The sequence below is a fragment of the Coccomyxa subellipsoidea genome (genome assembly GCF_000258705.1).
Source record: "Coccomyxa subellipsoidea C-169, whole genome shotgun sequence".
NCBI classification, from domain to species: domain Eukaryota; kingdom Viridiplantae; phylum Chlorophyta; class Trebouxiophyceae; family Coccomyxaceae; genus Coccomyxa; species Coccomyxa subellipsoidea.
The window spans coordinates 232,141-245,497 of NW_005178017.1; the positions used below are offsets into that span (position 1 = coordinate 232,141).

Sequence of the window (13,357 nt, forward strand, 5' to 3'; positions counted from 1 at the left end):
ACCGTGGAAGATCCAAGGGAGATATCAGTCGATGAAAGCCTGGCCACGCTGAATCCAGAGCATTGTGTGTGCAGGGGCACCTTTTCAAGACTGGAGATCCCAGAGCAATGTAAAAGCACTGCCGTGCTAAAGTGCGGTGTTGGCTGGCAAGGACTCGGATGAAGTATTATACTTCAATGCCTCTATATGGACTCAGATCACGCTATGAAATAAAAAGGAGTTATGACTCGCAGTTCAACAAGTTGTTAAGGCGCAGCCTTCAAACAACAGCACCTTGCACTGCTGGCACTCAGAGCAAATGTTGATAATGTGTGTAGCACGGGGGAGTGTGTGCCTGGATCCGCCATGTTCGCTTGCATACTAGGTGGAGGGATGAGAGAGGACTTGTCATACCTGGCATTGCAGATGCTATCCACAATGTTGTGTGCTCGTTCTAATTGGCTCTGCTTGTTGCTAGTCGGGGGCGGGGGACATGTGCTCACATATGTGGCAAGGAATGGTAATAAGGGATGCTCTGGTGCCCACAGCGGCACTTGCCAAGTGAACTTCAGTGAACTTGAGCCACAACTACATGCGCTCCATCTCTGTCTCCCATGAATCATTTATATGTGTGTTGGAAGCGTTGCAAACCCATTTTCTAAAAAAGATAGTTCTCTTGAGGGTTTCAGGAGTAGGCGGCAGATCTCACAGACATCTTCTTGTTGAGCAATGTCTTCCTCGTCCCCACAGGAATTCCAGTCGGCGGTCTTGGGCAAGCTTGTGCCCAAGACTTACTTGAACGTGCAGGGCCTGAGGAAGATGGAAGCTGAGGGCTACACCTGGCCGGCGTAGTTCCTGGAAGGTACGCCTACAGCAGCTGGCTGTGAAGAGCGCATTTCTCCCCTCAATAGGGGTGCTCAGATGCTGGCGTGGCAGAGCCCATTCAACTTGGCTGAGCAAGACAGATTTCTGTACATCCCAGTAGGACAAACACCCGTCACGCCTGTTGAATCACTAATCGCATGAGCTCCACATCTCTTGCACAAGGGTCATCAAGTCTTGTTTACTGAGCCCGGAGGATGGTTTTCAACTTGCATCCTGCTTTGTGTTTTTGTCTAAGTCACAATGAGTGTATCTGCCCCTGTTAAGCATTATTATTATTATTATTATCATTAAGCATGCTAGATTTCAAATTGTTTCGTAAATGGAGAGAAAGTTTCAGCCTTTGACCTCGGCATCCTCTGTTGTGGATTCATGCCACTTATCATTCAAAGACACTCAGGAGGGCTTCGATCGTCTATGGCTAGAGATCCGTTACGGCAACTTCTCCCTTGGGCGAGTCTGTTTAGGAAGTTATCCTTTAGCGATCTTTTCTGCCAGCGTGGCAGGGCACTTCTTTGGGCATTGAACATTTTACAACAATTATTGACCCATTCTCCTACTCTTTTATGTGATCTACTCAGGTGACGATATAAGATCTCACTGCAGAAGATTTCCTCGCAAGAACTACAATCTCTCAGAAACACAATCTGATGTAGTGTGCAATTGAAGCAGTCACATCTGATTGATGTAATTATCATTCTCCATAATCATAAATGCTGTCAAACATACCTTCGAGGCAAGGTGCCTCGCGGACGGCCTTCTGTCCTGTGCACGATGCACACCACCTCAGCAGCACGAGTCTGGTGGCGCCTCTTCACAAGCAAGGCGGCAAGCAGATGGGACAAAAGAGCAGCAGAACGCACACTATGTCGATCAGCAGCGTCCTCGAGGCTCCACCTATGCAGCAAGTGTCCAAAGGCAACGATGGCCATGTGGCCCTTCTCAATGGGCTGGGCGAAGTGGGGGATGTAGCACCGGCGTTGATGCCATGGCTGCTAAGACTTGCGCATATTAGGTGCGCCGGTATCCTCGAACTGCAGCAGACTGTTGTGTGCTCGTTAGTCATCTCCCGTGTGTTGATCTGGTCACTGTGCTTATGTAGTGGGCCTCTTTCACATGCTACTGCAATGCTGGGAGCAGTACAAGCTATCAGCTTGACGCTTGTGCTGCGACACAGGGCAAAAGTTCAGGGAGGGGACTCGAATGAGGCGCTGAGGGACAATGCTCGGGGCATTCTGCTTTGGAAGGTGTGCTGCCTTAGCCACATCAGCCTGCTGAGATATAGGGATTCGCCCAAGTAGTCATCCGATCAGTGTGCACCTTTGTGGGTGTGAGCTTGACAGCTTCAGCAGACTGCGAGGGGGCTGGGTGCAGCCCTCGTTGCTTGCTTCTGAGCAGGAGCATGCAATGTTGCCATTGGCGATTCACTGTGGGTCAGCATCTATTGCAGCATGCTGGCGCACTTCAACGAGCAACACTGTGCTTAGACAGGTGGTCCTTTTTGTGAGAGTGGGGCGAGGTCAGTACACTGGAGCAACCGCAATTTAGCCTTGATCCCCCTGGTCTCGACCTATCAAGATTTCTCAGCCCAGCCCTGATCTTCTGTGTACTGCCACAGGCTGCTCTGGAGAGGGGTCTGCTGCCGGACGACGAGACGCTGAAGCAGCTGAGCGCTGATCCGGAGCTGCCCATCTGCGGCCGCGACATTGGCAGCCTCGCCTGGCCCGAGGATCCGCTGCGATTCGTCCTCATCAGTGCGCGCTTTTTCTTGCTTGTGCCTTGGTGACCATGCAGGCCGGTCTGACATTGCCGAGTCCTTTGTGAATCCTTGTTCCGTTGGAGCGCTGCTATGCTTGCTTGTTCCATGCCTGGCTTTGCATGTGCCAGATGTGCACATGGACTGCTTGCTTTAGGTGCTGAGGGCCAGATGCACACCTGAATGCAGTATCGTAGATTGTCTCCTGCAATCACCACTTGAGCACTGTTGCATTCCTCTTTGGGCACTCTTAAGGTACCAATATAAGCCTGCCTTGTGCTGGTGCAGGGTCGCTGTCGACGCTGGGGGTGAGCCGCTTCTGCGAGAAGTATCCGGCGGTGCTGGCCACGCTGCAACGTTCCCTCCTGGAGCTCGTGTGCAAGTACCAGAAGCAGGTTCTCGGGTGCGCGCTGTCACCCCAGCCCACAAGCCCGCCATGTGGCTTGATTTAAGCCTGCTAGAGTAAAAGGCCACCAATTGACTTGCTGGACTTCAACATCATGAGGTATTTAGATAACGCTGTGAACAGCATGCATGAAGTCTACTGCTGCGGATCAGCAAATACCATACTTTGGGCACAGGTCACGGTCACGTGCCCTTTGCCTATTGCTGGGAAGTAACGACTGTGCGCTGCAGTGGTGTCATGTAAGAATGGCGAGGATGAGATGTGTGAGTTATTGACTGCTGCTGGCTGCAGGCTTGAGGAGGAGGTGGAGGGGAGAGCGGTGGATGCGAGTGGCAACGTGTACATGACCGTGGAGGAGCTCATGAAGCAGGAAGCCGAGCGGCGAGCAGGTGAGCTGACCGCTTATCGAGGGACTGGAATGACCCTGGCCCCTGAGGCTACATCCCTGTTGGGCATGTGCTGAAGTCCGTATTGAGCGCTGCATGCTGATATGTGAGGGTTGACTGCGGAGAAGAATGTACCCCTGTGGACTCTCGCAGTCTTGATCGAGTTTCCACTTCCTTAGCATTAAGATGCTCGGCCAATTTCTGGTGGGCCTTGCACAAGCCAAGAGGCTTGCACAGCACTTCACCTTCTCAGGCAGAAGCATCAGAAAACAATTGTGCAGAACGCTGGTGTGACAGTGGCTGAACCTGGCTCCCATGCATGCAGCTCGCGCCAGCAAGGCGAGCCCGGCGGCGGCGGCCGCGGCGGCGGCTGCAGCGGCAGCTGCCTCGCAGCCGGAGGAGGATGAGGAGGACGAGGAGCGCGCGGAAGAGCGGAGAAGCTGGTCGCGCGAGCGGGAAGTTGCCGAGCAGCTGGTGGAAGCTCTGCTGGAGGAGTGGCGGGCGCCCATGTGAGCATCTAATACATTTATCATTCCTTCAATCTGTCTGAGTGAGCAAGGTGGAATTTGATCTCATGTCACTGATCTGCCATGTCTACCTGCTCTTCCTTGGACGGACACTGGGATTGATGGGCTTTGGGCTCCTGCATAGGTCTGCTTTCCTCTGTAGATGCGCTGGAAAAGACTGTGAACGTGCTGCATGTGAGTGGCTCCATCATTATAAGGCTGACAAGGACGGAGCGCGCATGGGCGGACATGCCTCATGTGCATTGTTGACTGGGAGGGGCGTGACCACAACCGGCATGCGGCCTTTGCAATCTTGGGAAGATGAGAGAAATGATGTCATGGCATTGTGTCATGTGGCGCAGTCAGACACTGTCACGCGCGGGGAAGGCATTTGATGGGCTGGAGGCGCTCCTGGGCGGCGGTCGCAACGGCACCTTTGACCTGCAGGTGTGCTGCTTCGTGATATCATGTTGGGGTGAGAATAATGACATAGCTCTCTTGCAGGTCATCGCAACCAACAGGGCTGCATTGCCATATCTCCCTCTTGCTGCTTGCTCTGTAATGTAGGACGCCTGCAGCCATGCAGACGCATGTGCGGTACTCCTGCATGCAGTCCTGCTGTCAGCATGCTCCAATTGGCTCGACCCTGAGCTTTATCTGATCACCGGCCAGAGGACCTTGAAACGTCGAAATGATCGACCGTTCAGCTGCAATGAAAGATAGCTGAGGCGATTAATGCCTCTGGGGTGTGCGCAGGGCAATGTGTGGCGGCGCAAGGGGTGGGCGGAGATGGACAAGATGCGGTCCAAGCTGGAGGATCTGAAGGAGCTGCGCGATCTGGTGCGCTCGCTCGGACGCGGCGGCGGCTGGGGGCCGCTGCGCCGTGCACCCATCCAGTTCCTGGACATGAAGGTGCGCCGGGCTGAACCACTCTACCGCTGCATATTCTATAACCGTTTTCGTACTGCCTTTTTGCGCGAGATGCCCTCGTCACTCCACAGCAGCTGTCACAATTCCGCCGCTGCAAGCTGTCCAGCTGGCTTGCCGCCCAGTGATATTTCCATTTGGGATCATTTTCTGCTTCCCTGAGGCATGCTTGTAAAAGTTGGAGGTTGCCTGATAGATGCAGTCCTGCTCCTGCTATTAAAGGTGGTGCTTGCCTGTGGGGCGAGTGCATTGGTCTATCTTGAGGCAGGCATTCAGTGAACCCAATCCAAGAGCCTGAATGGCTAAGCAACTAGCAGAGGGGCGGTAGACGCCGCCGTGGTCACCGGCATCTGCCTTGGGATGTCTGTGAGACACTGTGTAGCTTGAAAAGAAGAAGAGATTGAATGACAAAGAGGTGTGCAGGGGCGGCCGGGGCTGCTGCGGACGGTGCTGGAGGCGCAGGAGACGCGGGGCCTGACGCGCTCGGACGACATCAGCCGCCTGCTGCCCAGCGAGGCCGCCAACATGGCGCGCGGCCGACGCATCCGCCAGTCAAAGCTCCTCTTCTTCGCCAAGGCGTGTTTTTCTCTGCTCTCCCTGTGCTGCCAAAGCTGTTTCCCTAAGGTGCCTGGTGTTCATGAGATGCTGCGTCGCAGCCGCCAGGCTTGCCATGAATCGTCCTAGTTGATGTGTTGTCCCATCACCACCGTCTGCAACCATAATGAGTACCTGTACCCCTTGTATTGACTCCTGTTATCTTGAGAAATGCCCTCTGATTGACATATCTCCAGCTTTTCCAGCAGCCATGCTGGATTCTGTTGCTAGGGTAATGGCTGTGACCTTCAGAGATCAGATTTGGACATTTCCATGCGCAGCTGGCGGAGAAGGGCCTGCAAACGTACGAGCGAGACGGCTGGAGCGAGTTTGACACCCAAATCGTCCCGGAGCGCCGCGAGATCCGCCCCACCGCCGACCGCGGACCCATTCTGCTGTGCGTGGACACGTCTGGCTCGATGCGTGGCGCGCGCGAAACCGTCGCCAAGGCGCTCGCCTTGGAGTGCATGCGCGCCGCTCGCGCCCAGGTCAGCCCCCTTTCTTGAGCGTTGTAAGTGAGATGCAAAGGCTCGAGGAAGGATTGTTGCACAAAGAAAGTTGCATAACAGGTAGCGTACAAGGGCGCCTGCCATGTTGTACTTGCTGGAGGCCGGCAGGGACTGCCTCTGGACAGCTTTGTGACCAGGGTTAAGCATGCATGATTGCACAGGGAAGAGCTAAAATGTTCCAGGCTAGGGAAAACGCCGCGTCAGGACATGGTGCATGTGTAGAGTCAAGATGTCAGCATGCCCCTGGGGTGAATTCAGAATTTTTGATGTCACCTCTGAAGCTGCCTTGATGCAGCTGCCATGCAGCCAGCCCAGGATTGGCTGCCTTCATTGCTGCAGCATTTGCGTAGCTGCATGGAGATCACGAAATCAGGAAAGTAGTATCATACGGCTGCCCCGTAGTGTTCTTGCATGTAGATGCCGGCATGGCTGACGCTGTCCTGGTGCATGCGCGCACAGGAGCGCGGCTGCTTTGTGTTTGCGTTCTCGGGCCCCCAGGAGGTGCGCGAGCTGGAGCTGGGCACCGACATGGCCTCCGTCAATAACCTCCTCGGCTTCCTCGAAAAGGCACGCCCATCATTTTCCTTGTTGCTACACTTTTTGTCAATTTGAGCTTTGCTGTGACAAGTACACTCCTCTCAAGAGGTATTCTTTTAATGTCCAAGCGTTTCTGCACTTGCACTTGCATGTGCATGTAGATGTACATGAACGGGGTTGTTGGTGTTGATGCCGCTGCAGTGCGCAGCAGACTGCCGACGCCAGATGTTCAGCGGAGGAGAAACTTCTGCCATGTTGACTGGTGCTGCTGCCAGGAAAGGTCCTTCTCTGCACAGGACATGTGAACATGGCTCGATGCGCGTGCAGGTCTTCAACGGGGGCTCAGATTTCAACGAGCCGGTGAAGCGGTGCCTGGATCGGCTGCACACGGCGGCGTGGGCCAACAGCGACATCCTGCTCGTCTCCGACGGCGAGCTGCGCCAGCCCGGCTCAGAGATCATGCGCAAGCTGTCAGGTGAAGACCGCAGCCCTCCCCTACCTTCTGGCTAAGGACTTGCATTAGACATTTGCTCAAATTGCAAGAGCCCAGCAATTCACTTCCATTCCAAGAGCTCCCCTATCAAGTTCTGCTAGGTTTGCTTGGTTGAGTAGCACGTTGCCAAATGCTTGTGTGTGTAATTTGTCAGATGCAATGAGACTTCCTGACCGAGCGTGGTGGGTGGTGAAGATCACACCCCTGCCCTGCCCTTTTGCTTCGTAGTCAGATCTGCTGACAGTCTGGGATGCCTCACCAAGCCTCTGCAGCCCCCCTGATTCGGCCTTGTACATTGCCCTGCTAGACATGCATATCATGAGATCAAGGGCAGCAGCTACTGCTTCCTGACTGTTCCATGCTCCAGACCTTTCTCGAAGACGGACAGCATGCACAGCCTAGCAGCGGTAGTTGGCACTTTTGTTGTGCTGCAATACAATTGGCCTGAGGGAGAAGTTTGCTCTGTGGTCAGGCGCGAAGGACAAGCTGGGCCTGCGGGTGCATGGGCTCATAGTGGGGTCGCCCGAGAAGAAGCGCGCGGATCCGGCCGTGCTGCGATCCCTCTGCTCCCACACCCTCCCCAGCGGCAAGAACGAGGTGGGCCCCGCTCTGCTCTTCTTGATCTTCTCTCATTATCTGGTTTGCGGCTGGCGAGTGATTGACATATGGCGGAAGACAAGAAGCTGGTCAGGAATGCACCTGCACTAGCATCAACATACTTCGACTTGCATCCCATGGGATTTTAACACGTCCAGTCACAGCAACTTCACCTGCCAGATGATCGCAATGAGCACCTGAAGTGAGCCACATGCTGAATTCAGTTGATGCACAATGGGCAAGCCTGCTGCCGTGAGGGGCTGCTGCAAGTGTATTCTGGTGCTCAGTGCGCAAAGAGCAGATACAGGGGCCTGCCTGCGCGTGCACCATGGTTCTGAGTGGGCGTAGAGGAGATGCAGTTTTCTGCTTGAGTGGGTACAGAGCAGATTCAGTTCACCCGGTGCTGACCGGACGCTGACTGGATGATGGCCAGGTGACGGTGACGGAGTTTGAGGGCTGGGCGAGCGTGGCGGCGGACAAGGAGATCGCGTTCGACTGGGACGATGCGGCAGGGAACTCCGCGCGCCGCGAGGCCGGCCTCAAGCTCGAGGCCCTGCGCAAGGCCGAGATGCGCCGGCGCCGCCTGGAGGAGAAGGGCGCGGCCGAACCCAAAAAGCCCGGTGCCAAGCGGGACATCGCGCGCGCGATGCCCAAACTGGGCCAGACCGAGTTTTAAATGAAGGAAATTTAGTCAGCTCAAGGCTGGAAGCAGGCGCCAGACGATTTGCTAGGAATGTCAGACCGAGCTGGACAAAGTAGGGCCCAGCGAAGGGTGGCCTTGAGCTGGGTTTTGGGAATGCAACTGGGAGTGTCACGCCCACCGGTCAGTGCTGTCACTGACTGCTGCTGTGCTGTGTCTGGAAGAGAGTTGGCTGGGCGCCGTCACAGACTTGAGTGGGATGCTGTGATCAGTCATATGTACCTGTCCTTTGTTGACTATGTTGGCGCGGGTGCCAGCTGGGGTTGCTTTTGGTAGGTTTATCCCGTGTCGCGTGCAAATTTGATGCCAGAGCATGTGCACTTGCCCCTGGATGCTGCAACTCCTGCAAACATACACACCTGCAGACACCAAATATACAATCGTCTCTGTGTGGGCATGTCTGCTTTGGAGAAGAAGTTTTACAATGGGGCTGGAGGAAGCTGCTGGGGAAGTGGTCGCTCCCAAAGCCCCAAACATGGCCTGCCCAGATTAGCTCATCATGTGATGAGAAAGGAAAGAAATGCGTTCGAATACAGCCTATCCCTCAATTATAACATTTACAAACCCCGAAGGAACACCAATTTACCGCGCAAGGCACCCACAGCGAGCGCGATGCTCCGCCCGGCTCTGTTCATACTGCTCGCCCTGTGCACATGCACGGGTGCCGTACGCCAGTTTTACCAGGACAACGCGTTCCTTGAGTTGGTGAGTGATCTTGAGATCTGATCAGACTGTACCCCAGCGGTCTATGTCCAGGTGTCGTTGCCAGGATTGACCGATCTTTCGTTCCACCGTGGCCTCACATCGATACGTCTTGGAAAGTATCAATCGCTCGCTCTGTTGCGAGGGCTTCGATGCTGTACCGAAGCACTATCTCGATCATTCAGCATTCTATGACCAAAGTTTGCATCTTCCAGACTGATCTCAGTTGGGCTGTGTTCCCTGCAGTCTAAATACAACCCTTTCCCAGACCTGCCGTTTGCTGGCAACGGCACTTGTGGAGAGCCGACCCAGAACGATGATGGTACAACCACCGTGAAGTGTCTGGGGCCAGCGCACCCTCTGAAGCCGGGCCAGGTAGTGCTCCTGCATCGGTGTCCTTTCTAGCTACTGACGTCCCTTTGCCAAACAAGAATTGCACTGGCTTACATTGCATTTTCTAGTGGTAATCATCAAACACTCACCTGCTGTGAGACGCCAACATGCTCCTGCTGCGCTGTACCTTGGTTGTACAATGGTACACTGCTTGTACCTGCCTGCAGCAGAAATCCTGCTGGCAACATATGTCAATCTGCCTGACGTCTGTAAAAACACTGTCCTGGAGATAGAGCCTGACATTAAGGACTCTCAGACACAGTGATGGCTCAATCCTTGTCTGACCTGTGCGCAGACAGAATCAGTGATGATGTTTCTGGGAAATCCCTACCCTGCCGCTGGCAAGGTCAGCGTTCTCAACCTGACGGCGGAGCTTGTGGACGGCGAGAGGCGCCCGGTACCCTTGTCAGACGTGAGATCCCTTCCCATGGTTGCAGTATCTGCTGTGCACTGCTAGCATGAGCGCTCTTCAGCTCGAGGAGTTTGCTGCAGTCTGTTTTGTGCGCATGCGATTAGTCATGGCTTTCAAACAATCTGCTGACATGTCGCTCAGCAGCTGTCTAGCACATGGCAGCAAGATCTGCGCTGATGCCGCCGTGCTGACACTGTCTTGCAGGTGTACGTGCACCATTACGTCTCCAGCAGCAAGTTTATTCTGGGCAGTGGCGCGGAGCTGCGTGGAAGCTTCTCGCGGAAGCCCCTGCCGGAGCCCTACTCGCTTGTTGTGGACACCGCTGATCTCAAGGAGGACCTGATCAGGCACGTCCCTACCTGTTACTCAGCATGGACTGTTTGTCACCCACTTCTATGTGCACACTGCTGTGATCATGTCGCTGCATGCATGCCTGGGTTTCTCTGTACACTTATTGTAGCAAAGCCCTGAGGCGCATGTCAAGGAGAGCTTTGATTTACCTTAAGAGCCCAGTTTGGCTTGAGAAGGTGTGTTGCGCCTGACAGCTGGCTTGTCTGCATCTTCAGGTATACGAACATACAGCTGATCAACACCATCGGCGTCAAGGAGGCCGACAAGCGCGAGTGCCTTGAATGTTGGTGCAAGGTGCGCCGTTGCACATTGGCTACCTGATCTCAAACCCGTGCCTCCCCACGATTCTCCTATCAAGCCATGTCGGCCGATGATTAGCTGTGGTAAAATCACATCCTTGAACGGTCGGCCCATAACCCATCCATGTTCTAACTGGGTAGCCTAGGTGCTGGCGCCTCTCAGGTCCTGCTGCAAAGGAATAGAAACAATGCGCCTGATGGGAGATTGGCGGCTGCGCAGGATAACCCGGACAAGGGTAGTTTTATGTGCTGCAAGAATTGTCCGGCTGAGGAGGGCCCAATTGTGGACTACCACCTGCAATACTCCGTCACCTACCGGTGAGCTCCTGCTGAGTAAATTTGTTGTCTCTGTCACATTTGAGACCACAAGACTCTGGACCCTTGAGCCAGAAACGCACTCATGCACCTCGTTCTTCACCACATGTTCCTGTCGTCACGTCTAGGGCAGTGCGGTACTTTCACTCATGCTGCCTGCCGGTATGCATGCAGTGCCGCAGTGGCCAGCTGCAGTGCTGTCAGGATTCCTCCTACGAGCCAGAATAAGTTGCCATGACAATAGTGGTCGCCCAAAACAAAATCTTACCCTGAATGGTGAGCGATGCATGCGCGCAGGCCTATCGAGGAGAATGATGCGAGCATCAAAGAGATTGATTTCATCGGATTCGACATTGTGGGCGGCCGCGTTGAGTATGACATCACTGCACCCCAAGGGCCCAACACAACGCTGCGCCGGGTGCGCTGCCCTCTTCCGTTTAGATTGCAGCAATGCTGCCCAGTCTAGATCACCCACTGCACAGTTCCTGCTTTTAGATCATGGGCAGCAGTGTTGCTTGGAAAGTATGCACAGCTTTGTGGTCTGCCAGCGCCTGTGATCTGTGCCCTCTAGCATCCTTGCTGAGGCATTGTCATCTGATGACTTCTAAATGGAACTTTCTAGATCTTGGTCAGGAGCACTCACGTGCTTACTTATACTATTTGCCATAAGTATGGGTTCTGTGCTTCTCAGCATCCTAGCTGATATGTGTCTGCAGCATAGCAGTCTTTGAATACTGTAGCAGGGAAGCGCCGCTAAGATGCATGGGAAGAGCCACGGTCCAGAACTTTGCCAATCCTGCTGACGTGGCTCTGCCCTGCACAGGTGTACGATGCAGTCATTGACGGAGCATGCCCACAAAAGAAGCCCTTTGAGGTGGTGCGGTGCACAGCCCACCAGCATGTCGGCTCCCAGTGTATGTACCTGTACAACTTGGACACCGATGACCTCATCTGCAAATCATGCCCGGTCTATGGGACCCAGCCGGGTGAGTCAGCTTTACGTCACAACTGCTTGCGGCTCTTAATCTGCCCTGAGGATATGGTTATGCCGCGCCTGATTAAAGGACTATATGCTAGCGTTCAGCTTGTGCAGACCCCCTGGCACGCACGTCTTGTAGGAGCTTGGGTGGGTGAAAGCCTGCCTTGAGCATGTGCAATAAGGGTGGACCGCAGTGATCTTGCTGTTGGTGTCAGTAGTATGCCTGGGCAGACACAAAAGGAAAGCAAAACAGATGAGATCCGTATGAAATGTAGTGCTTGTTGGAATGGCTCACAAGCATCGGTCAGGTGTGCTCACTGCTCGAGGCATCCTGGTCTCTGCGCAGGTGTCCCTGGGGATGAGGAGGGCTATGTAGTGAAGATGACAGACGGAGAGCCGTCTCCGCCGTACCTCATCGCCCCCGGCACCAACGTGCGCCTCTTCTCCGACTACGACGGGGCTGAGCGCCGCCTGGGTAAGTCACCCCTCACCTCATCGCCTGTCATCTTTTCAATCGCAATGGGGTTGGGCCTCTCAAAAGCTGGCATCTTTTGACATACCCTCTTACACCATGCAACAAAGCTCCTCAGCATTGCACCCTGTGGTCAGAACTTCAACAAGACAAAATTCTGGGTCCTCAGAATGCCTTGTGGCTGCAAGCATTGTTGCTTACCCATGTGCGCCGGCAGTCGTGCGAGAAGTGACCCATCTCTAGTGTGGTGCAAAAGAATTGATGTTGAGTGGTTATCGGTGTGGGCGCAGGGGTCATGGGCCTGATGTCAGTGTGGGTGGCGGGTCTTGAGTCCGAATGTACCGGCCAGTTCGGCGCCATGTCAAACATGATGCCGCCACAAGTGCAGCGCGCGCTGCAATCCGGTGCGCTTTTCTCCCCCTTTTCCACAGTGTCGCTCCTCAAATCTGAGTGTGCCATTGACTCCGTGTGGTTGATCAGCCTGCACCCTTCTTGAAAGAAATACAGAAGCGCATCAGCAAGATTGTGGTCTGCTGGCACTCGATGGTTGGCATCCAAGGTGCTGAGCTTGGGCTGCTTGAAATGCTGGCCTCAGCAAGCTGCAGCGCCCTTGTCGTATTTGCCCGGATGGGGCTTCATTGGAGGGTGTGTGTTTGTATACTTCAACACAGTCTTGGCAAAGCTTTGATCTGTACTGGCATCTGTACTGGCAGAATGCTGACATGCGTGGCTGCGGGGCTTGCAGGATCTGCGAGCACCAAAGTGTCGCATTGAGGAGGCATGATGTCTGCAGTTGTGATATCACTTCTCCTCTGTTGTGGATGCAGTACCGTTTGAGATCACCTCGTATCTAATGGGATTGTATAACAGTTGAAGAAAGCTAGTTAGTAGTCGGTGCAGCATGGAATTCACTACTGTGGATGTGTAGGTGCCTTTAAATGACCTACTTGGTACAAATGATCTTTGTTTGTAAATCTTCATATCATGATGATTAACGATGTTGTTTAATTGTTTTGGTCACTGGCTGCATGCAGTTGCTTGGACCTGTGAGTTGTAAAAATTTGCCCTAGCAGAAGGCTTATGACCGCCGGATTGCAACAGCTTCAAGCTGACTCAGCCTCAGACTATTTATCCATTATGCCATGCATTTCATGGTACTTCA

General features: G+C 54.1%; 2 protein-coding genes across 2 annotated transcripts; both read left to right on the top strand.

Moving 5' to 3' along the window:
- Nucleotides 1–2,572: 2,572 nt before the first annotated feature.
- On the top strand, nt 2,573–8,140 carry COCSUDRAFT_1473 (hypothetical protein; the record flags this gene model as incomplete). Its single annotated transcript, XM_005642640.1, has 12 exons — nt 2,573–2,615; nt 2,906–3,020; nt 3,315–3,412; nt 3,735–3,918; nt 4,278–4,362; nt 4,672–4,827; nt 5,266–5,420; nt 5,696–5,924; nt 6,405–6,532; nt 6,779–6,957; nt 7,448–7,572; nt 8,006–8,140. Coding segments are annotated over 12 exons (1,632 nt in total), but the record flags the coding sequence as incomplete, so codon positions are not given.
- A 679-nt stretch (nt 8,141–8,819) lies between these two features.
- COCSUDRAFT_68383 (hypothetical protein) lies at nt 8,820–13,266 on the top strand. Its single transcript, XM_005642641.1, has 11 exons — nt 8,820–8,977; nt 9,221–9,349; nt 9,663–9,779; nt 9,984–10,126; nt 10,346–10,424; nt 10,650–10,747; nt 11,042–11,162; nt 11,568–11,730; nt 12,070–12,198; nt 12,486–12,599; nt 12,941–13,266. Exons 1-11 carry the CDS (start codon nt 8,885–8,887, stop codon nt 12,967–12,969), a joined length of 1,215 nt encoding a protein of 404 aa, XP_005642698.1. The 5' UTR covers nt 8,820–8,884; the 3' UTR covers nt 12,970–13,266.
- Nucleotides 13,267–13,357: the final 91 nt, after the last annotated feature.

Coding starts and splice junctions, on each gene's coding strand:
- COCSUDRAFT_68383 (XM_005642641.1), top strand. CDS start 8,885: ATGCTCCGCCCGGCTCTGTTCATACTGCTCGCCCTGTGCACATGCACG. Junction 9,780..9,983: donor GCCCGGTACCCTTGTCAGAC/GTGAGATCCCTT, acceptor ACTGTCTTGCAG/GTGTACGTGCACCATTACGT. Junction 11,731..12,069: donor GGTCTATGGGACCCAGCCGG/GTGAGTCAGCTT, acceptor GTCTCTGCGCAG/GTGTCCCTGGGGATGAGGAG.